This window comes from Pleurodeles waltl, chromosome 11, assembly GCF_031143425.1.
Source record: "Pleurodeles waltl isolate 20211129_DDA chromosome 11, aPleWal1.hap1.20221129, whole genome shotgun sequence".
In the NCBI taxonomy this organism is placed as follows: Eukaryota; Metazoa; Chordata; class Amphibia; order Caudata; family Salamandridae; genus Pleurodeles; species Pleurodeles waltl.
The window spans coordinates 532815213-532840636 of NC_090450.1; the positions used below are offsets into that span (position 1 = coordinate 532815213).

A 25424-nucleotide genomic window follows, 5' to 3' on the forward strand; every position below is an offset into this window, starting at 1 on the left:
CTCACTTTTTCAAGAAGAGTTCTGCACAGGATTTAGTTAGCAGTGCCACACTCCAAGCGGTAAGAACAGCTTCCTCGTCTACCATGGCCAGTCATAGCAGCAGAGCCTCCTCAGTTCCTAGACTTAGTCCATGGGCTGGTCTTGGTGGAAACATCAACAAGCAAAGTCTTATTTCTCATAACTGGCTCACTGGGATGATCCACGGAGTCTACCTTCAAAGTCCAAATGACTTTTGGGACTCACTGGGAGGGAAGCATTTGTCCTGCTTTGACTGGAGCGCTATCCAGGATCAACCGAAATTGTTAACATTGAAAGACTTATCCATTTAGGACTGAGTTCAACTGGGTTTTCCCCAGTTTGCATGGTTCTTTTCAGAGTAGGAGAAGAAGCATCTAACAAAAGGTAAATGTGATGTTTACCACCCAGGACATTGCCTGGCAAGGTGGTTGTTAGGAAAAGCCCAGTGAAGTGAGGAGGAATTGGAAGCAAAGGGACCAATGCTGGTCAGAGGCGAACTTGACAGGGAAAGGGTTGCATTCCCACAACCGGTTACACATTTACCATACTTTTAGGCAGACGGCCAGGAGCAGCCATGCAATAAGTCATGTTCTTCAGGAGGACACAGAAAAACTGAAAGGGAACCACGATTTTGCGCAGGTTATCATTGTGCCCTCCAAAGGGCAGATTTGACCATGCATACTTTCTCCCAGTCTCAAGACACACAGAATGAACAGGTTGAGGGGAAATAAGACCATAGTTATGGAGGATCAGGGGAAGGAATTTTACAAGGGAGATTCACTATGCCTTCTCTCACCAGGTAAATTGAATTGTGCCTATAAACTAGAATAATTTGCCACTGACTTTTTAGTCTTCGCTCAGTCTAGTAGATAGGTCAGTGGTTGTCTTTGTCTTTGACTAGGGGTGTTGGATTATGAGGAGACTGCAATAACCTTGTTGCATTTGAGATTTATGGGTCAAAAACACAGACCATCCTCAGAAATGTACTAAAGCTCTGGAATTAACGATGGCTTTGCCATCATGATGTGTTTCAGAAAACATCAAAACTTCACTTGCTGCCACGGTAGATAGCAAGCATAAAAGCATCAAACAGATTCCATTTTAATAATGAACTATGCTAAAATACATGTTTGGTCCGTATTATGCATGCTAAAGTCCTTTAATATAGCAAGGTATATACAAGGTATATACAAGAGCTTCGACTGCCAAATATAATTTAGCCTTGATTACCAAGTAAGAATCTGCTCAAATCACCTCGCCCCTTCCTCTTTTCTTAACCTGCGCTCTAAAATTATTTTAATTAAGATTCTTAACACTAAATAACTGTTTAGGTTTGTTTGCAATAGGAAACACCACTCACCATCTATTCTAGAGCATGGAAGCATATAGGATCTTGAATATATTGTTGACTGGAACCAGGCAGTGTTGGTGGGGTAAGGGAGCTTTTAGAATGTACCAAGGAGCTGGTACATTATCTGTCCTAATTGAGGGCAAATGTGATCAAATAAGCAAGGGTAATGTAAAGCAGACCTGAATGTTGTGTTATGGTAACTAACAAACACTGATTTCTCAGTAATTGATGACATTATGGGTGGGGTTACCTTTGCAGATGATCATCATAAACTATCTTTATTAACATGAAAACAAGTCCGGTCCCTCAAAAGGGACCTAGCACTATTCCCAATTTCAAATCTATATATCATCAAGGTACATAAATATAGCATTAAAAATAGTATATATATATTTACAAATGGACCCAATAGTGGGGGAAATCATGGGACAATACCCATTAATGACTTTCAGAAGAACAGCAAACTTAAGGGATAAATTAACGCACAGCCATTTCCAAACTACAAAAGCAAACTGGTTACAGAAAACTGGCTTTTGGAAGTGCAGCGGCTGTAAGGCATGTAAAATTGGGGTGAATAAGAAAGAGTACTCAACAAATACTGGCATGGAGAGAGTGATACGTAAGCACTTGAACTGTAAAAGTCGATTCACAGTATATGTGATTGAATGTCCTTGTGGGTTGAAATATGTTGGCAGTACCATATGTGAGACTAAAAAGCGAATTTTAGAACATATTCGAGCAACTATCAATATAGATAGGAGCTATGCAACAGCGAGACATATGGAACAGAAACATGATAGCAAGTGGGAACTCATGACATTCTATGTAATTGATCAGGTACTAAAATCACAACGCGGTGGTGACAGAGAAAAGAAATTGCGTCAACTAGAATCCAGACATATACTTGATATCCGATCTCTCACCCCGCTAGGTTTAAACCAGGATGAGGAGTTATTTGTACACCTATAAGAGTTGTCATAGCTCATAAGATGTTGCCATTCATTTATTTTATGTCATTTCCACCAATTGATAAGATGCTTTCTTTCCCGTTGTCATTTGTCAGATAGACATACAATTTTGGTGCTATCAATATAAATTGACTGAAGGAATAATACCCAAATATAAATTTTCTTCCATCAGAGGTGCAGGATTTAGCGAGGGCCTTGTTTAAAAGAAACTTTGGGGATTGTGCTATTGTAGGTAACATGCAATACATGAATATGAATCCAATGTGAATATAAATTAAAAACTAATGAGGGCCCCTATATTTTGTTAACACACCTCAGAAATTGTTTTGAAGTCTCCATTAGTCACTGAAACAAGATTTTATGACATATATTTAAAAATAATTTGATTTAATGAAATGCTATAAACTACATATACCAGAATGCAATGTGGAACTCAGTGAAAAACACCTTGGATTGTAGTCAAAACACTGTTACAATTTGGTAAATATGTATATAGAAAAACGTTTAATTTTTCTTTGTTAAAGTATATATATTTAGTGATGTTATGGAGTAACTCTTGATAAGTGGTGTAACCTGAGTATTTTTTCTGTTACTTTGGAGTACTTTATTTTAAGCGCCGAAATTAGCACACAGGAAACACCTGTGAACAAGGTCTGGTGAGACCGAAACACGTCAGGGGATTCCTGTTTGTTTGTTTATGATCTCACTAATGTATTAAAAGTTAAGGTATTTTTGGCACAACGACAGAGTGCGGTTTTCTCTTGCTAAAACAGAAAGAGAATCTTGTTTTTTGAAAATATGGTTGTCCTGCCTCAAACCAGCACCACCGGAGAATTAAGTGCGCCGTAACACGCAGATCAGGACATCTTTTCTTTCATATATATATATATATATATAGATATATATAGATATAGCTATAGATATATATAGATGTATATACACACACACACGCACACATAGCCGTGATTACTTTTATGTTTGTAATGCCAAAGTCCCCAAAAAGTTTTTTTTTTTTAAAGTCGAATTCATGCAGCTGATCGACCCTCTCTGGTGGTGCCGCTGAGCACTGGTTGTAGAAGACAGTGTTGGGGAAAGAATATTTATATATATATATATACAGAGAGAGAGAATGAGAAAATGAGAGAGAGAGAGAGAGGTAGCTATAAATAGAGCTACACAGCTATATCTTAATGGTACAGTTGTAGTTGATATTCTGTTTTCAATAGTTTGTACTTCGTAATTAAAAAAAACCTGATAATGTGATAGAGCACCTTCTTTTGTGCCTTGCTTCCTAGCTGAAGTAGTAGTCTTTAATCTTTGATTTAGATCACTTTCCTGTGACTATTAACAAAAAAGAAAATGCATTCTTTATATTTGTCAAAATCTAGGAATATTTTAGAAGTCCTCAAAATTACCTTCTTTTTCTTTCGCTTTTTGGTGGATTTCAGCTTTTTGCTATGCTTGAAAATTGCATGGAAGGTGTCCGGTGACATCTGACCTGTTACTTTAATTTTCAAACTATCCAAGTTGCCTGGTAGAGAGAGAGAGAGAACATTAGTTGTTAATGTCTACCCATAGTTGTCTTGAATAGCATAGCATCTTTTGTGGTACGGTTCTAGTTATCTAGCCACTGTGATTTCGTTAATGAAATAGCATTCTAATCATTTTCTTAACCAATCACTTAATCAATCACTTCTCCCTTCCCACTGACGACATGTAGAGCGCATGCTCCAATTTTTTTTTATCCCTTTATTCACTCCCGTTAACTTGCAAGGTTATGTTATTTGGGATCTTATCTCAGTGTGCGCAGCAACTTCTACTGTGCTTTGTATTTGGATTATCCTCCTCTTCAACCTCTAAAGTGTGTCACCTCTTTTATAATAGGACGGTTTCTGTTCTTAAGGTCTTCAAATATGGAACATCTCCCTTTTCAGTGGATGTCTGCTATTCCTCTTCTGAGGTTGTGCAGCCTTTTTTCACTCCAAGAACTTTCCATTGTCTTATTTGCTCACGCAGGTCTCTCCTAGCATCAGTGGCTGTTTAACCTTAATTAACCGCTGCGGTTAATCTTAATTAACCGCAGGAGAACTGTGGGCAGTTGTGTGCCCCGTCAGCAGCCTAAAGGTCAATTGGTCTACATAATGGCCTATACAGCTTGGTTCTAGCTATACATTTCATGAGGAACAGAACCCTGTGGGGAAAGCAATACATGATTGTGCGTGCCCCCCGGCGCTGTGAAAACACTTTCCTGGTTGCTAATGCTCTTATAGGTCCTTGGTGAAATACCCCAGAAGGAACGGTCAGATTTCTCACTTGTTTTTATGGTTGCTCATCACATTTGCATTATATTTTTGTTTATAGATTGTAAACAAATCAGTTGCCGACAGTGCACCACCCTGAAAAGTATTCAAAAAGTCCAATTCATTAACATCATTTTTGAACTATAGCCCGCTGCCTTCTGTTAGATACATTTTGTTTATAGATTGTACTTACTTGGGAGAGATGTCATTCAATAAAGAGAAAGTGCAAAAAGAAAGTAATAAAACATTATTTTGAACTAAAGATGTGTGTGTAGAGTACCACAGAACAATGGTGATGTACTTAGACACCGATACATTTTCTAAAAGGTGTTTCTCATGTTTCACTCACTGAAGGGGCCGGGTTAATTAAACTACGCCAACCAAGAAGGAGAGAGATCTAAGAAATACAAGTACTTTACAAGTTAGGTATGTCAGATATGCTGAAAGTCCAGAACAAGAAAAACAGTGCGCAAAATGAATACTGAAGGATGAATATGGACTCATTGTACTCCCACATGCAGGTTTGTGTAATAAAACAAATTAATTTGAATTTCATGTCATTTTACCTTTTTTACATTTGGCACAACTGCACAAGCACACCCTCTCTCTACATCCCCCCACACGCCCCCCCCCCACATACATACTTATAATTTTTTACAAACACACATATACATATAGATTGTTTCACTGGAAAGTTAAAGGTTAAAGTGACATAGTTAAGTATGGTTATAGGATCTTAACTTTCGTAAAAAATAAATAAAAATGCACTGAAAAAGCTAAAGGGTAAAATAGTGTTAGAGTTAGGTGACAGAATGAGACAAGAACTAACATTTATACATTTAAAAATTATTGAAACTGATGACATCATCCAGTGATTGTGATAGTGTGCTACAGGCGACGTGGAAGTAATTCAACAAATTTGTACCTAATTTTTTTATCACCAATCAAGTAATAATGGGCATAACCGTTAGCAACCTGTGAAAAACATAGCAAAACTCTCTGAACTCACCAACATTTGATGGATGTCACCCTGATTTTACTGGTATTCACTCACCTAACACAAAAAGGCCCTGATTTATACTTTTTGCCGCAAACCTGCGTTAGCTCAGGTTTGCAGGAAAAAATATAGCACCTTCTAGCGCCATTCCTAGATGCCGGCCGGGCGCCATATTTACGGAATGGCGGGAGCCGGCATTAAGGCCCTGTTAGCTAACAGTGTCTGGGAGGCATAGGTGAGAAGCAAGGCTTGTGCGCCAAATTATGGCACTACACTGTGGCAAAAAAATGTCCTCTGGGCATGGCCATTGGGGCCAGCGCCGTGCAAGGGCCCCGAGCAGCATTGGACAGAAAAAATAAATATTCACCCAGACTTACGTTCGGATGGGTCCCCCATCCGTGAGTGACCTTCTGGTGTGGATAGGGGTGGGTGGGGTGTCCCTGGGGATAGGGCCCCCGAGCGGCGTTGGACAGAAAAAACAAAATATTCACCCAGACTTACCTTCGGATGGGTCCCCCATCCGTGGGTGACCTCCTGGTGTGGATAGGGGTGGGTGGGGTGTCCCTGGGGATAGGGAAGGAGGGCACCTGTGGGCAATTTCCATGGTCTCCGAACGTGGAAATCTGCCTACAGGTCCCTTACCGCCTGCCCATACCCAGGCGTTAAATAATGGTGCAAAGCAGGCTTAGCGCCATTATTTAAGGCCCTCCTCTTCCCGTGCGTGATTTTTGCATGGGAGGATAAATAAGGCGCTAGGGTCTTTGAGGCATTTTTTACCCAGGAACGCCTACCTTGCATCTCATTGACACAAGGTAGTTTTCGTGGGCAAAAAATGATGTTAATTCCAATATTTTGGCGCTAGACATTTTTAGTGCCAAAATATAAATATGTAGTTAAATTTGCACCAGATTTGCATAAAAAAAAAGACGCAAATCCGATGCAAACAGAGTATAAATATGCCCCAAAATGCCTACCTAAGCTTTAATAGAGTTACCCACTTTTTACAAAATACTGTCTGCGCTTTACTTATCTTAATGTGATCACACTCTTAAAGATCTCCCATGACCTGCAATTTTGAGTCACAAATTTGACAGGCATGCATTACCCAGTGATAAGGCACATTAGCCAGGCCATTTGGACATCCCATCCTAGTTTAGCAAAATATACCACATAGTTACTGAGAAAAGTAGAAATGCATACAACGTTAGAGCTATTTTTGCAACCACATTTTGAGTCATACCATCTCTAAGTAGGTAAAGCCTACATTGGACATTTTTTAACAATGTTAAACGAAGTTCTGCAAATAAACATCTGCACGTTACGAATGTCCAATTTACATACAACCTTTCTCACAGATTATTGGAAAGAGCCTTTGTCTTCAATCTCCATCCTACTTTGAAACATGGCTCTGCGATTCACATGAAGCATGCTCATCCTTACCTTGTTTAACATAGAGTACCCATTGCACCCACAACTTTAGTGTTGGGTAAACTCTGCGCAATATAAAGTACAGAACCAGACTTGGTTCGTATATGTTTTTTATAAACACAGTAATTCTATACTGTCTACGACTATAGGCCCTTTATTACCAACTTACTTTTTTAAATGATGCAAATATTTATTGAGTAGTGTGAATTGCAGTGATATGGATGATGTAGTCAGTGATATCATCAACCAAATGTAATGTTACTTTAACGTCTTCAGTGAACTTCAATAGTGTATTTACATAAGTATAACTATCAAATGTCACTTTAATCTTTATTTTTTTAGTGAAGTTCTGACTTATTTTACTGGTATTTTAAATGTAGGTTGTGTAACACATTCTTCAGCTGGTCTTCTGGCTAGAACTTGCACTCTACTCTGTGCAAGCATCCAACCTGATTTCTCTGCAAACATCCATTAGTTGCATGGAGAGGAGACTAGACACACAGCTTTGTCTCTGGGCAACTTGTTTTTGTACTTGTGTTGTTTTTTAAAATGATGTTAACATTTTTTTCAGTTGAAACTTTTAACAACATTTTTCATTTTTTATAACAGTGTTCAACTACTATATATTTTAACTGTATTTTTAAATTATTTGTTATGTAATGTCATTTTTGGTATTTTTTTACGTTTTTGCACAAGTCTTTATGTTCTTTTCTATAATTGTAAAAAGAAAATTCCATACCACCGATACTTTTATGAGCCAAGTTGCTGCAGATGCCTACAGTGATACACTGATGTCATAATTCTGCAATGATCCAGTTGTGGAAGGGTTAGTGGATGTGTCGTTGGAGAATGCTGTTTCAGAATTTTCCCTGAGGCCATGATGATCTTCATTAGTCTGCTCACCAATCTGCCTCTGTAAAACACCAATCTTCCCTCTGTGGCAAATCAGATAGTGGCTTTCATTTTATTTATTTTTTTGATGTCCCCTCGGTACTGCAGTACTCCTGTGGTACCTGTAGTGCCACGTCACTCCTGTGGGGCCTTTACTTCCTTTTCCGGGTCCCATGATAGTACAGCGGGGTTCAGACATTTTTTAAAAAGTTTTGTTTATTATGAAGGAGTCATTCTTTTGCATTTGAGCTTAGGGATTTGCTGCAGGCCCAAATAACTAGGAGAGTTTGTCGTTTTTATTAAAAGATTTGTGTTTTCAATTGTTGCTATGGAACGTTCCTAAAAATGGCGCAGTGATACCAATGACTCACACTTAAACCTCATCTAATTGGTTTGTTGTGTTTGTATTCATCACATCTGAAGTATTCACAGCCTCCTTTCCTGCATTAGGAATTTGGATATTAGGTGGGTCACACCTTGTGCAATATGCCCGTATTGTTTTTGGGATTATTCCAAAAATATTTTGAAGAATGGCATCAGGAAGAGACCACACTGAACCTCAAGACCCCGAAGATGGAGGAAAAAAGCAGAGACCCTCCTGAATCCATAGTGTGGGAGTTTTCCACAATTCTACCCAGAGAGAAGTAGGTCTCCGCAATGAAGGTGACATGTAACATATGTCAGAAGGAGGTTAGCTAAGGAACGGAAAAGCAGTATGCCTTTGGTACTTCAGTAATGAATTAAAACCTGATTGGATGGCACTCCCTGCAGTGCAACACTGCTAAAGGAAGGCAGGAGGAGCAAGGGACGTCTACATATGGCACTTCCCTCCAATACATGATGGCTCTTGGAGAAACACTTCTAACAGATGCCCTAGTGGCATAACAGCAGAACTGTGAGCCATACTTTACTAAAGCAGGAATCTTCTGTCTGAACTGCGGCAAAGTTATGTCTGTCAGAAGTCAAAGTGCATCTGCTCAGAAGAACTAGATGGTAGCTCATCAGGCCACATGTATACAGTGATTTTTTTTTATTTCTCTTCCCAATTTTGGACACCCTGTTTTCAGATTTTTAGTTCCATCCCCCAAAAAAGAGAAGTTACCAAAAAATATTAAAATTAGAAATAGCTTCAAAATTAAAAAACAAGTTATTCACAGAACCATGTATATTGGTTTAATCCATGACAAAAATGTGCTCTTTGTTATTAATGTCCCTAGCTGTCAAATTTTAAAAACTGGGTCCAAATATGTGCACCAACGTTTTTCAAATCAAATAATATTTTTGAGCCAAGACCAGCTGTTATTGTCAGGAAAACTATTGCCAGCGTTGTTAAGTTCTTCCCTCAGCAAAAACGATTCCCATTTTCCTTGTAGCCTCGTTGGTTGCAGCGGCATCCTCAATCCCGGTGGCTCTTGCGGAGGCTGTTCTTAGAACTAGCTTCTTCAGGTTTAACTGCCACTCAAGCTGGTGGCTGCAAATCCTTGTGAGGTCAGCGCTCTAGTGTTTCTACCTTGGTCTCATGCTGAAGCTTCTCTCCAGCTGTTTCTATCTGGGAGCCCTGCACTTCAACTGTCATCCTGAGGAGAATAAGCAGGGTTCCTGAGGCGCTTAGTTTCATAGATAATTCTTCCAGTTTTGAGTAATTCATTATTTTTCTTGTTACGGTGTGCACACCGGCTACATTTCCCCTTTTGAAGAAGCTGAAGTTTTTCCTTCTTCCAACATCTGCCTATCGGCTTTCTGAGGAGAATTCGTTTTGGCATAACAGAACTTCAAGCAACTGCCGCAAGGAATCCTTTTGTATGATTTCCAGACTTACCAATATATATGTGTACATATATTCAAGAACTCTTTATTTTGCAGACTTGTCAGTCTTAGAGACAAACCTCAGTGCTCATACTAATTCCTAGAGAATGTGAGTGAGAAAACTGAACCTTGAGAAGGAGTTTTCATTTCCTGTAAAAGACATAAGTAGTTTGTATATTTGTGAACTTTTGAGCTGTTTTCCAGAGGACCTTGGAAACCTCTGACTCCTGGAGAAAAGAAGATATTAAGTTAACATTGTTCTCTTAGAGAGAGGCTAGTCTCTCAAAAGATCCAGGTTAGGAGAATGATAGAATTGGGTGAATGTGAATGGCTGAACAGTTGAATGTGTAGTAGGAATGTACTTATCTATGCTCTTATCACTGGACTGCCGGTCCTTCCTTTAAAGAAATCCCAATAAGAAGTAAGGTGCAGGTTTTCAGAGACACACACTGAATATCCTATCTTCAAGCGGAAAACACAGGCTGGAACTGGATCTGGAGGCGGGCTTTCTTTTTCTATTCCCATTCCCTTTTCCCGCTGCCGGATGCAGGGTTCAGATAATCAGTTAAAGTCTGAGCACACATCTTTTGGAGGGATTTGGGTAAAAGGCATCTACTCCTGTGGAAGTTTGATTTAATGGGTAACCTTCTGACAAATTGAAGTGCCTAAAAATACTTATTTCCACCCGAGCAGAATGGCTGAAGGTTTAGATTTTAATGCCTTGGCGGCACTTATGGACGAAATCCAAAAACAGTTAATCCTTACCCTAGATGAAAACAAAAACTTGAGAGAGGAAATAAAAAGTTCCCATGTTGATACCCAACAGCTCATGGACAAATTAAATAACTTCACTTCTGGGAATACTGCAGGGACTGGTGGGGTTTCAGGTAAAAACTTACCTACTTCTACCTCAGAAACATCCACACAAGTAATTAATTCCATCACCCCTATCATTCCTCTGGCCCCACCTGAACGTTTTAGTGGAGATCCTTACAAGGCGCAGATATTTTTAACCCAGTGCTCCTTACACTTCCTTTGTTGTCCTGTTATTTTTACAGAGGATCAGTCAAAAACAGCGTTCGTTTTGTCTCATTTGAGTGGAGATGCGGCTTCATAGTCCATGCCTTTGGTGTCACGAAATGACCCTATATTATATGATTTTGAAGTCTTTATAACGAAATTCCTTTGAATCTTTGACCGCAGAACAATGTCCCAAGAAACAGATAATGAATTACTAGACTTAAAACAAGGTAATAGGGATTTGCTCTTTTATCTGGCCCAATTCAACAAATTAATTGTGGAGACTGGTTGGCCCGAGAGCAAAAGGGCAGCGGTTTTTACCAAGGTTCGCGAGAAGAACTAAAAGATGTGCTATCGCAAATTCCAGATCTAGTTTTACAGATTGATCAGCGTCTGTTTGAAAGAAAAGATGAACGCAAGAGAGAATTTCATCCTATCCCACCACGTTTCGATAGGAGTAATGTGGAAAGTATCAAGACCCATGAGCCACACTCTTCGGAAGAGCCAATGCAAATCGTCAGTGTTAGAGGTCCCCTGTCTAACCTGTCTAAAAAGGAAAAGGACAAGCGAAGATCTAAGAATCTATGTCTCTATTGTGGGTTGTCTGGGCATTTTGTAAGAGAATGCCCAAAGAAGCCTAAACAAGATAATTCAGGAAAATAGAAAACTCATTCTACCAAGAGAGTAGCCCTGGTTGACTTACAACAATAACCAGCCCCTGAATCCCAGTTAGTGGCAAACACCGTACAGTCTGCTTTCCCTCATCTTACCATCTCTTTTGACCTCATCTTCATAGAAAAAAAGCTGCAGGAGGTTTCAGTAATGATTGACTCAGGAGCTACGGGAAATTTCTGCGACATCCAGTATGCCACAAAAATGGGAATACATTTTGTAAAAAAGAGAATAGCAGAGCCTGTTCGTGCGGTGGATGGAAGAAACTTGTCTTCAGGTCCTATCACAGATGAAACTCAACCTGTAGTTCTGAAAGATCATCTAGGACACCAAGAAAATATAACTTTCAATCTCATAGATGCTCCTCAATTTCAGCTGATCTTGGGCTTACCGTGGCTTACGGAACACAACCCTGAAATTAATTGGGAAAAGAGGACTGTCCAATTAAATTCAAATTACTGTCGGAAGCATTCTTATGGTCCTCAAGAGATAAGTAGTGCTCCATCTCCCACTCAAGTTTTAGCTACTAAATCCAATGTGATTTGTGCTATGGAAAAGGTTGTCATTCTCCCAGAATATAGAGAATTGTCTGCAGTGTTTGACTAAGCAAAAGCAGAGAAACCCACAGATCTTTTGATTGCAGGATCTAACTTGAGCCAGCTGCGAATCTACCTTGCAGTAGAATCTATGACCTTACTGAAAAGGAGAAGAGGTTCCTAAAATAGTATATGGAAAATATTTGGCAAACGGTTTTATTTGTCCCTCTCAATCCCCAGTCTCTCCCCCCCCCCCTATTTGTCCTCCCAAAGAAGAAGAATAAAGAGTTAAGAACTTGTATCAATTATACAGTGTTAAATCAAGTTACGGTGAAGAATCAGTATCCCCTTACCTTGATTTCAGTACTGCTAGATCAGGTAAAAGAAGCAAAAATCTACACCAAACTAGATCTTCGCGGAGCGTACCACTTGATTCGAGTTGCTAAGGGAGACAAATGGAAAACGGCCTTCCGCACGTGGTTTAGTCTATACGAGTACCAAGTGATGCCTTATGGGCTATGTAACGCGCCGGCCGCTTTCCAGCACCTTGTGAACGATGTTCTGAGAGAGTTTTCAGATCAATTTGTAGTAGTCTATACTCATTATATTTTAATCTTCTACCAGAATTTGCGAGACCATGTAGATCACGTGAGAGCAGTTCTAAAGAAATTGTTGGAAAATAACCTATATGTCAAGTTGGAAAAGTGTGCCTTTCATGCGAAGGAAGTAGAATTCTTGGGATTGGTTTTTATCGGAAAATTGAGTTTCCATTGATCCTGCTAAAATTCAAACAATCCTGGATTGGCCTTCTCCTAAAACAGTGAAGGAGGTGCAAAGTTTTTATTGGCTTTGCCAATTTCTACCACCGATTTATAAAAGAGTTTTCTTTTAAGGTGGTCCCCATTACAAAACGTTTAAGAAAAGGAGTACCCTTCCATTGATCAACTGATGCTGAAGAATCTTCAAAGTTACTCAAAAGAGCTTTACGACAGCCCCGATCCTTCTCCATCCTAACCCAGAGGAGCCATTTTTTGTGGAAGCTGACGCCTCCGACCAAGCGATTGGTGGTGTATTGTCTCAGAGGCACAAGGAAACAGGTCAACTTCACCCAGTGGCATTTCGATCCAGGAAATTAACTCCTCCTTAAAGAAACTATTCAATTGCTGATTGACAAAGAGCTATTGGCAGTGAAGGATGCCTTTCAGGAATGGCTGCATTATTTATGAGGGGCTCGTCATGTAGTCACTGTGTTCACCAGTCATAAAAATCTTCAGTTTTTAAAGTCTGCTAAGACATTAACTCCAAGGCAATTGAGATGGTCCATGTACTTTGCAGATTTTAATTTTACCATTACCTATCGACCTGGTTCTGCCAATGGCAAGGCAGATGCGTTATCAAGAATGCATAATATACCTGGAGCCAGGGAAGCTGAAAAGATTCCAATTATTCCAGCAGACGAGTTTGTTTGTACCTTACAATTTTCTGAAATAAAAAGTAAGGTTCTGGAATCCATGTCTGACCAAGAAATTTCAGATTGGGCCAACAAAAAAATAAGGAAGAAGGGTTTTAGAAAATATTCCTTTAGTTGAAAATGCTTTAATTTTGCTAACTCGTGAGTTGCAAGAACTAGCGCTACAAGCGTGTCATAATGATCCTTTAGTTGGGCATAAAGGAATTTTGAAGACTACCGAATTATTTAAGAGGTATTTCTGGTGGCCTGCTATGATCCCTCAAATAAGACAATACGTTCAAACCTGTGATAAATGAATTCGGAGAAAGACAACACGATTAGCTCCTGAAGGTGAGCTTCAGCCTATTCCATTGCACTATATCCCTGGCACACCAATACCATGGATTTGATTGTAGATTTACCTTCAAGTCAAGGTTTTGACACAATCCTAGTTTTTGTAGACACCTTTTCTAAAATGAGTCATTTCATCCCTCTGAAGAAGGTTCCTAGAGCCTCTCAGTTAGCACAGTTATTTTGACAGCACATAGTGAGAGCTCATGGCATTCGGGTGGTTGTAATATCAGATCGAGGTCCCCAATTCCGGAGGGCCTTTACGAAACAACTTGGAATAGACTCACGTTATTCTACCAGTTATCATCCTGAAACGGATGGACAGACAGAAAGAGTTAACCAGTAAATAGAGCAGTACCTACTCTTATATCTCCTAGACCAAGATAATGATTGGCCAGATTTCATTTGGACAGCAGAATTTGCGTACAACAATACTATTCATGTCTCCACTGGTTATTCTCTTTTCTATTTGAACTGTGGTAGGCACCCACACACTATCTTAGGAAGCTCAGTCCCAGCTGTGAATGAATTCAGTAAGAAAATTCAAAAGACCTACTAATCCGCTAGAGAACACTTGACCAAGGCGAAGGTCTCTTACAAGAAACATACTGACAAAAAGAGGAGAGGCAACCCTGGTTATTGCGAGGGCAAGAAGGTCTGGCTATCCACTCGACATTTACATTTAAGAGGGAACAAATAATTCCAGCCTAGATATGTAGGACCCTTTAAAATAAAGAAAATTGTAAATCTAGTAAAAGTCAAACTCGTTTTGTCCCCTCAGATTAAGGTTCATCCAGTATTCCATGTCTCGCTCCTGAAAAGAACCCCTCCCAATGTTAGGACAACCACCCCTCCAGATCCTATCCAAGTAGATTCACATTTAAAATATGAAGTGAATAGAATTTTAGGTTCAAAGTTTAAAAAAGAACATTATATTACCTCATTGATTGGAAAGGTTTTGGCCCAGAAGAAAGGTCCTGGGAAGCCTTCCAAAATTTTCATGCTCCCAGGTTGATAAAGCAATTTCACAACACTTTCCCCAACAAACCTTCTGTGGGAGGTAGTTCTTTGAAGGGGGTACTGTCAGGAAAACTATTGTCAACGTTGTTAAGTTCTTCCCTCAGCAAAAACGATTCCCCTTTTCCTTGTACCCACGTTGGTTGCAGCGGTGTCCTCACTCCCGGTGGCTCTTGCGGAGGCTGTTCTAAGAAATAGCTTCTTCGGGTTTAACTGCCACTCAAGATGGTGGCCGCAAATCCTTGTGAGGTCAGCGCTCTCTAGTGTTTCTACCTTAGTCTCATGCTGAAGCTTCCCTCCAGTTTTTCTCTCTGGGAGCCCTGCACTTCAACTGTCATCCTGAGGAGAATGAGCAGTGTTCCTGAGGCAATTTGTTTCATAGAGAAATCTTCCAGTTTTGAGTGATTATTTCTTTTTCTTGTTACAGTGTGCACACCAGCTACTTTTTTCCCTTTTGAAGAAGCTGTATTATTTCCTTCTTCCAACAACTGGCTATCGGCTTTCTGAGGAGAATTTGTTTTGGCTTAACATAACTTCAAGCAGCTGAAGTAAGGAATCCTTTTGTATGATTTTCAGACTTGCCAATAAATATATGTACATATATATTCAAGAACTCTTTGCTTTGCAGACTTGTCAGTCTTAAAGACAAACCTCAGTGCTCATACTAATTCTTAGTGACTGTGACTGAGAAAACTGAACCTTGAGAAGGAGTTTTCATTTCCTGTAAAATACATTAGTAGTTTGTGAACTTTTCAACTGTTCTACAGAGAACCTTGGAAACCTCTGACTCCTGGAGAAAAGAAGATATTAAGTTAACATTGTTCTCATAGAGAGAGGCTAGTCTCTCAAAAGATCCAGGTTAGGAGAACGATAGAATTGGGTGAATGTGAATGGCTGAACAGTTGAATGTGCAGTAGGAATGTACTTATCCATGCTCTTATCTCCCGACTGCAGGTCCTTCCTTTAAAGAAATCCCAATAAGAAGAAAGGTGCAGGTTTTCAGAGACGCACACTGAATATCCTATCTTCAAGTGGGAAACACAGGATGGAACTGTATCTGGAGGCGGTCTCTCTTTTTCTGTTCCCATTCCCCTTTCCCCCTAGTGGATGCAGGGTTAAGATAATCAGTTAAAGTCTGAGCACGCATCTGTTGGAGGGTGTTGGGTAAAAGGCATCTTCTCCTGTGGAAGTTTGATTTAATGGGTAATCTTCTAACAGGTATTGGCTGTAGGACCTGGCCTGTGGTCAGGGCCTGTGCCTAACCCACAACAATCGGCCATCACCCATTGCACACAGCCTTCAACTGTGTGCAGCAGGGACTGCCTGCACAACTTGGTCTGTGGCCACAGCCAGTCCGGGGTAGCTTGTGTAACTGTCTGCAGGGGACCTGGCCTGGCAGTTCGGACTATTCTTAATGGAGCTGGACAAGGACTCATTTGCATATGACCAGTGTCTGTCTAGGTTGGCTGACTGCGTGAAAATGGACTGGAATAGGGATTAGCAGTTGCCAGTGGCAGAGATTAATTAAAACATTTCTTCCATCACCTTGTTTTATGTTGAATTGTATTAATTAGGGCATATTTCAACAGATATGACTGTGTCTGACAGAGATTAAAGCACCATTGTGAGTCAATGACATTTTATAATAATTTTCATTTTTGGGCAAGAGACCATAAACACTTCACCTTGCTTCCTCTCTACCAATGCTTCAAGAATATCGTGTGCTGGCAGATCTCCAATGCTGTTATCATCTAGGTCCAGTTCCTTAAGGGTTTCTGAATACATTATCAGGCTAGAAGAAATAAGACAATCTAAAACATTTGTATTTCACAATGCACAATATGCAATACACAATATTAACTTAGAATACAGCTTGTAATTTAAACTGTCTACAACGATTAAAAGAATAATACTTTTATGAATCAAAAATGTATTTAATGTATTCAGTGTCCTGATTGGAGCAGTTATCAAATACCAATGCAGAATAAGTCCAATAGAAGTACCGGCAACTGGGCTGGTATCACGTTTGCACATATCTAGATCTGGAAGTCGTGCATATGGCAATGCTTTAAAAATGGCAGTTACTCTCTTATTCACACACAGCAAAAACTGCAGGAACTCTTAGTAAGACAAAGGTCCACTAATTACCTTGTGTGGGAAACGATAATGAATGCACCAGATAATATCCAAAACTGAGGTGTGTAGAATTTATTGGGTGCATTAATGATTGCATCTTTTGAGTTGTGATTGCAAAAATGTGGCATAACGTGAATTTGGTGCCAAGTGCACCAAAATCCACTTCTCCCAGTATCTACTGGGTGACTTTTCTCCTAGTAAGTTTTAATGGGTTTGACCTGCCGAAATTTACCTGAAGAAAATTAAGGGTAATAGTGTACGGTAACAGGAGTTACTACACAAACTGCAATTCAAAAGGTCACATGTTATGAGGGCCAAGGTGTCAATTAAATTGTCATTTGCCAACTTCAGCATACTGCACATCATTGGTATGGCATGATCTCATTAATTAGATAGATTAAATGCTACTAAGCAGAAAATGCAGCATCCCCTAGCTATACCAACCTGGCTTTTCATCCTGATAGAAGTCACGGGCCAGATTTATCAAACCTTCATGCAGCACAATGCAGCAAGCCACCTTGCTGTGTGAAAGGAAAAGTGAAAAATGTGCCATACTTACCATTATACAGTACATTCCTGTCCTTTCCTTGCACTGGTGCCCTTTTGACTGGCTAGCGCCAATGCAGGCACCCTTGGATCATGGTGCAAGAGGGCCTGCGCTGCAGGCAGAATTGTTTTGTGGAGGAAGCGACACCTTCCTGGACAAAAAAACAATCCTTAGAGGCATTTTCCTCTTTCTATGTGTGCTGTAGCATAGAAAGAGGAAAAAACGAGGAGAATTAAAGATATTGCTCCTCGTTACACCTCCCCAGGGGAGGCGTAGCATTTTAACGCATTTCCAGGTTTACCACTAATGGTAAATCTGGGAATGCGCCAAAATCCATGAGTGGATGAGTGGAAACAGCCATGCTCCACCCGTGGAACGCCTCCTGGGGCAGAGTAATGCAAGGCAGTGATTTGCACTGGCTTGCGTTACTCTAGATTTATCAAGCCACTCAGGGCTGCGCAAGGCAGCCTTGCGTAGCATTATAAATCTGACTTTAGTGTTGCATTGTCAATGCGCCCCACGGTGTCTAACAACAATAAGAGCAATATGAGCTTACAGTTTGATTTTTTTAAAATAGTAAGGGCCTTACTTATCAAGGTTTTGTGCTGCCCTTGCACCACATAAGCATTTTGCCTTGGGTGGGAAATGGTCATAATGCCATGAATTACCACTTTGCCATAAAATAATAACACTATATGAGGCCCAGAGTGTACTGGAGTGGGCAAAGAGCATCATACCTAGAATAACCTCCACTGAGAGGGGCAGTTGGCACTAAGCTCATATACACTAACACATGCATGCATGCACAAAAATCCTCAAAAAATGTGTACGACAACTAACAAACACAAGTTTGCACACAAAGCATACAAGATCATGTTTTCTAATACTTTCTTTCCACTGGTTGTCCAAACGCTAATCTGGGCTGCTCCTCTCCAGGCTTTAAATTGGATAAAAACATCTGTGTGTGGGGGTGGAGGGTCTAAAATGAGCGTGATCTGTGTAATTAAGGATGTGGCTTAACCACAGTAGCTAAATGTCTGTGTCTCCCATTGTGTGCAGCCCAGCTAGTATTGTGGTGCCTCTCTGAGCTTTCTGTTATTGCATCCAGATATATAACACAACAACTGACATACACCTAAAACTAGCCAAGACTAGTGGCTTTGTCAGTGATTGTTGGTTGTTTAAGATAAATTAGAAACAGCAATGATTTTGTTGTAAATGGTTAATATTGAAAATGTATCAATTCTGAAATTGTGAAACTGTGAATGAACATCACTGAGGCCTGTGGGAAGGGTAGTGCTCCTCAGAGTGTCTCAGTCACTTCTGTTATGTACACTCATTGTTAGAGGTGAGTGCCCTTTTTCTCCCCACATCTCCTTCTGTATATCTTATGCCTCATCTCCATTCTATTCAGCACTTTTTTTCTCTCTCCTGAATGCATTTCCTCACATCTCCATTCACTTCACCCCCTAAAACACACAACACTCCCCCTCACCTGTAAGCACTGGATTTTCTTTTACTTTTGCTTTGTCATTACTTTGTCAACTATACTCATCCTTCACACACATTTGCGCAGAATAACAACTGCAGCCGGAGTACGTGACCATTGTTCTGTGTGCTCTGCAGAGAGGCCAAGGATTGGATGACCATGTATTCCAACACCTTCATTGACCTACTGACAGGCACTGTGAGAAACGTGCACTGCCTTCAGCCCCAGCTCCAGACCTCTGAATTGTGACCCATCATGAACACCGTGAGGGGACTCAGCTCAAAGTATGCACTATGCAAGAATTATATGCTACATGCAAAAACATCCTGGAACCAGTGAACGCTCTTGGGGACTGGAAGATTAATTAAAACATGAAAAAGAACTAAATCGCTGACAAATAATCACTATAAAAATGTTTTACATTAATTGTTAAGAAATCGATCAGTGTTTTTACCAGTAAAGGACAATGGTATAGGGCCTCACAGGGACTCGTTTCAGTGTCCATTTAAAATTACTACCGAGGTTGAAACCCAGAGAGATCAGGCCCACTTAAGGCCTTGGCTTCTCCCCTTTCCCGCATGGTATGTACCTGCTGATGCAGTGGGCGTTCCCGGGACGGTCAAATTAGACGCTTTTCTAATTGTTTTTATGCAGGTGGAAGGTTTTTTCCGAACACCTGCACAGCAATAGGTACTTCATGTTCGTTGCGGCGTGTCAGAACTGTTTCTTCCTGGAGCAACAACATAATGCTTCACCTCAGGGCTGCGCTACACGGTGCCCGTGAGGGGAAACAGCGGAAAAGCCCCACTGTGAAAGTTGTTATCCTCCAACCTTGTAATGGATTTTGGCCAGCTTGATTTTGGAAAAAGAAACAAGCCGAGTCTGTTCTAAATTGACATTATATAAACGTGTATTGTTAAAATTGAGTCAGCAAAGAAATATAGGGCAACTTCAGCAACAATGTTGCCAGATGACCTTATAAGAAGACCACTCTCTGTGCAAGGCCCTTTCTTCCATGAATGAAGCCTTTCTGTACCAGAGTGAAAAGAGGTGGGCATGGAAAAGAGCACATTCTGCAAGGCTCTCCCAGGGGATCTGTACCATTCCTGCTCTCCTTTTCTTGATGAGGACAAAGCATGTGCTGCCCCTCCCCCTGTATTTTGATACACTAAAAGAAGAGCAAGCAAGCAGCAGGGGCAGCCGAAACAATCAAGAAAGGACTTCAAAGCTGATTATCCTGTCCCTTTCCACAGTGGAGTCTCCAGAAGTGAATTTTTAAGGGGGGCACAGAACAGGTGAGAATGTACATCACTATATATTCATTGAAAAAAACAAAGGTTAATGTTATAGTTAGGTGAATTTGTCAGTGACATTACATTTTGAAGTAAAGAAAACTCAGAAGTTTACCAGTTATAGTTAGCATGACATCACTCATGACGTTCTATGACATCATTTATGACATCTCAAATCGCATATTTGATGACATCACTATCAGCTGTCACTATTTTGTACTTACTTTTAGGCCTCTAAAGCCATTCTAGTTTATAGAGCAATGTGCACGAAGGAAGTTTGAATAATCTCTCATCAGTGATGTCATTCATCAATTATGTAATCGGCGATTTCATAAATGATTTCATAGGCCTTCACAAGTGATGTAATATGTGAGGTGATAAGCAGTGCATGGCAGGGGCATAAATTATAGTTAGCTCTGGTGACTATAAATGGTTAATTTCTGTGTTTATTTCAGTTAAAAAATGTAATGTGGTCGTTCACATATTCACCTAACTATAAAATTACTTTAACCTTTTTTCAGTGAATATATATATATTTATATATATATATACACAAATTCTTACTACTGAATCAGATGGCCAGAAGTACTCTCTTTTTATATCACCACTCTAAGTATTTAGCTGTTAATGTACCATTTCTACGCATGCTCCTTAAAGTGCTTTAATATAATCTGGATTACCTCTGTTATAGAAAACCCTAAATAAAAGATGTCTAATTTTGTTAGGGATTCGCTGTTCACATGTGTGTGTGTGTGACCTGTAGTTCTGACAGGGTCAACTCAGCTTTCACCCTTTATAGGTTGATACAATGGGTACCATTACATTGAATCATCTTAAAATCTGTTATTAAGGGTAGTTTGGAGGACCTTCTCCAAAGACATTGGGAGGAAATTAGTGCCAATGGTGTATATGTAGACACACATAGTACACTAGTTACAACAGGGGTTGGCGTCGATCATAATCCACATTAACATTATAGCTCTAACATGGGATTTGTGAAAGCCATTGTCTCATATCATGAGCCATTATTTGCTGACAAATTGTCTGCATTCAAGTATACAATTATGCCCACAAATATTAAATATATCCCGTATTGTGGCGTGCTAGGCTGAGCCCAAGTAAATACTCTGAAGAGATGCATGTAAGCAGCAGCTTCTGGCAGCCTCCAGGAAGCCAATAAGCCAGATACTATTTTCTGAGATGTCACTGTCCCTCTCCTTCTCAGTAATGTAGTCATTATTCTCCAGATACAATGAAGAGGCATCCATGAATTCTTCAAGGTAACCCAGAACTTATTCAGCTCTCACCGGCACTACCCAATATCTGCTGCAACAGCATCTTACAAAGGACCAACCTGTGGCACAGTTTTATCTTATGAAGGGAGTTGAAGATCATTTCAAAGCACTGGCATCACTAGAAGTAAATTTCACTGAGAAACTTTCATTGGCCCACAGGTAAAACTGGAGAGACCATCTATTAAGTTTAATCGTAAAGAGTGCGTGTGTGTCTGTGCCCTACCCCCCAGGCATGGACCAAAAAAGGAATTTTTTAAAATCTGTGGTACAGTTCAGCAGAGTATCTGCAGGGCTAATTAAAAAAATATAGCGGTCTCCTGTCTTTTTTAATAAACCTCTTTGGGTAGGCGGGGGTGGTGCATACATATTTGTGGGGAAAGGGGGAACGTGGCATCCCCTCCCCAAACCTTTGAGCACTTGTGCACCTCCCAATAAAGTAAGTGGCCAACTCCTGTGAGGGGAGGCAGCAGGAGTCATGGGGGCATTGGGGCTCACCCCCCGCTCCCAATGAGTAGACATTACATGAGTGCCTCAGGTGTTCCCCGGGGCACCCAAAACACATTGAAATGGTGCCATGGCTGCACACAGTGGTTTGATAAAAGTAAAAAAAAAAACACAAACTTTTTTTAATAAAAAATGCTTTATTTCAAATAATTTGAACCAATCAAGATTGCAATGTATGAATTTATGAAATACACATCTTTTTTTATAATTATTGGTGACTTTTTGACAAAGCCAATAGGTCTGCTTTTTATATGCTGATTGGCTGACCCCTTGATAAAGCAAAAAGGTCCACTGCTTTTCGTATTTTGAGCCTTTAACAAAGCCCGTAGGTCTGTCTTACTTAAAACAACACCCTTTATATTGTCGTCACACATGGTCAGCCATATGCCATATGCCATCCTCCAGGGCCCAGCTGAAATATTTAATTTTCTTTTGGGGAGGGGGCTGCGTGGCCCCCTCCCCAGGCCAATCTCGGCCCCAGAAACTTCGTCCCCCAGGGCCCAGCCTAAATATTGGTTTTTTTGGGAAGGGGGTCACGTGACCCCCCTCTCTCCAGGCCTATCTTGGCCCGGAGACCCCATCCCCTGGGCCTGGCCTAAATAATGAATTTTTGTAGGGGGGAGGGGGCCCAGCAGCCCTGCTCCCCCAGCCGATTTTGGCCCCAGGGACCCAATCCGCAGGGCCCGGCCCTAAATCCTGGGTACCGTCCAGGGCACCCAGTGTGCATTGGGGACCGCAGGGGAAGCCTCAAGGCCCCGCGGTACCAGCTGGCTTCCCGCCTCCTGTGGTAGCTGGCATTGCTTTTGCACACAGGGAGCTGGAAAACATGCAGCTCCCTGTCTGCAAAAGCAACTGCTTCCTCCGTTTCTCTGCCCGCGGGCAGGGAAACTGAGGAAACTTCTGCTCTGAGCCAGCAAGAGTTGTTTGGCAGATCTCCCTTACTCAGAGCTGAATGTTTGCTGTGACTTGGAGGGAACTGGCAAAACTCCAGCCAAGTTACAGCAAACAGATATGTCCCAGGGGTGGGCATCCCAGGACATAGCAGGAGCCGGCTGGGGGGTAGAGGTCCCCAGGTCCATTAATGGCTCGGCCCCCCTCCAATAAGGAAATAGCCCCGGGAGGTGGTGGTCCTCGGCGATCCCAAATGGACCCCCTTCATTATTTTACTTAAATCTCTGGGAAGGTCCCCAGGGCTGCAGGTGGGCCGGGCACCCCTCACCCTGTATTCTCATTTATTAATGCCCTTGGGAGATGGCGGTCCCCGGGGCTGCAGTGGGGGGCGGCCCCCGCATTGAATTTTAATATTACCCTGGGGAGGTGCGGGTCCCCAGGGCTGCAGTGGGGGGGCAGGCGGTCCCCGCATCACATTAACTTCAAGCACCAGGGAGGTGGTGGTCCCCAGAGTGCGGGGTGCAGCGAGGCCCCCTGCACACATTTTATCCATTGCCCCGGGGAGCCCGTCCTCCAGGGCCTGGCCTAAATATTTAAGCCCAAGGAGGTGGTGGGCCTGTGTGCCCCCCCTCCTTTTTGAATGCCCCCGGGACCTGGTCCACCCGGGGTCACATAAAAGAAAAGGGAGTGAGGCTGCCCTTAAAAAAAATAAATAAATCTTGGACAGATCCACAGATCCGGGAATTTTTCTGGGATTTAAAAATAAAAATGCTTTTCAGCCCTAGCGGGGTCTGTAAAGGACACCTAGACCAAGGCTAGGGGCTCAGTGTGAACCTACCCTAGTCCCTTTTCTTTTTCTAAATCTTTTTTTCCCCAAGATGACTGCCAACACTTCCTTGTTGAAGTGTTGCAGCCAATGAGATATCTGCATGGGGACAGTTGGGTCCACAGAGGATCCGTGTCCCTAGATATCTATATTTTTTCCCTTTATTTCTCCTAAATCACTGAACAGATTTACACCAACTCACAAAAAGCTTGCTTTCTGGACCAAGCACTAGCTTTCTGCCAAAAATGGTGTAATTCCGTCCAGCGGTTCAGGGTGTAGTCATTTTCAAAATCCCTATGGAAAATGGGTTTTGGGACCCCTCATGTTTCCTGGCCCCACCTTGATGGATCAGCCCAAAACTTTCAAAACAGCAGCTGACCTGAGTAAAGTATAAGTTTAGAAGAAAAAAATTGTGAAGATTCGTCAAGTGGCACCAAAATTATTTGAAAAACAAAAAACGCTCTTCCTATGGAAACTAGGTCTTGGCGACCACCAGTAGGGAATATATATAAATAACAATGAAATTCCTCAGGCTATAGTTAACTGAAGTTACTATAAATTGTCCCCCGCCATGCACAGTGTTATCATCAATGTAATGACATTTCAGATGTCATCAGTGGTGTCATAGAACATCATCAGTGATGATGTCAGCAGTGAAGTAATGTGTGAGGTCATAACCAGTGCATAGTGAGGGCACTTTTTCAGTGAATTTCCAATGTTTTTTGTAATGTGTTAAAATCTTACTAACTCCTCTTTAACTGGTATTTATTTCAGTGTGTTTCTACATGTCTTTTTTAACATAAAATAACATTTTATAACAATGTTTTAAAAAAAAAAATATATATATATTTTTTAATTGACATATGTGGTTAAATAACATTAGAAACCATCAAACCATAATAATAACAGTTTAAATAGGGTATTACAATATGTTTGAGGCCAACTCCTCAACAAGGAGGGCCTTCAACCGTTCATGGCAAGATTGGGTATGCTACAGGGCCTGGCCTGTGGCCAACCCTGCCACGGACAGCATTCAGCCACCCAGCCACAGAGCCCCCACATCTCTTTTTTCATTTCTTTCACTTTTGGGGTCCTGAGAATCCCACAGGAGCAGACAGGAGCTCTGCAGGATCATGAAAAGGGCAATTGTTTTAGGTTTTAGCTCAGAACCATTCCTCTGGAGCCCCTACCATAATGGCCAACGGGCAGGGGTAACCATATCGCAACCCCTTCTACCTTACTTTTTAAATTTTAAGGACACATGGAGGAGTCCCCGTGTCCTGTAATAGCACCTGCAACATTTTCCGGCCGATGGAGGGGGGAGCACTTGTGACTAATCAAATCGCTCCAAATTTTGAATTTGCAGCCCGCGGGACTCCCACAGGCGTCCCATGGGATGAACTGTCACTGATCTATACATTTTTAACCATCATTTCTCAAAATCCCCAAAAGCACACTTTCTGGATAAAGATTTAGCTTTCTGACAGATTTGGTGTGATTCTGTTCATCCGTTTTCTCATATTCTTGTCTTATTTTTGCTAAGGGTCATGCATATGGAAAAAGTGTTTTGGACCCTTCTTTTCATCAGGCTCCACTTTTCAGATCCCCCTGAAACTTTATGGGAAGATGCTGAGGTGGA

General features: G+C 41.1%; 1 protein-coding gene across 1 annotated transcript in view; it reads right to left on the bottom strand.

Moving 5' to 3' along the window:
• LOC138265844 (uncharacterized) overlaps positions 1-25424 on the bottom strand; it is a 157355-nt gene that overhangs the window by 14051 nt on the left and 117880 nt on the right. Inside the window, exons 9-10 of the mRNA XM_069213938.1 lie at positions 16491-16597; positions 3753-3868 (exon numbers count right to left, since the gene is read on the bottom strand). Of these exons, the coding sequence (XP_069070039.1) occupies positions 3753-3868; positions 16491-16597 (223 nt within the window). The remainder of the gene's footprint in view (positions 1-3752; positions 3869-16490; positions 16598-25424) is intronic.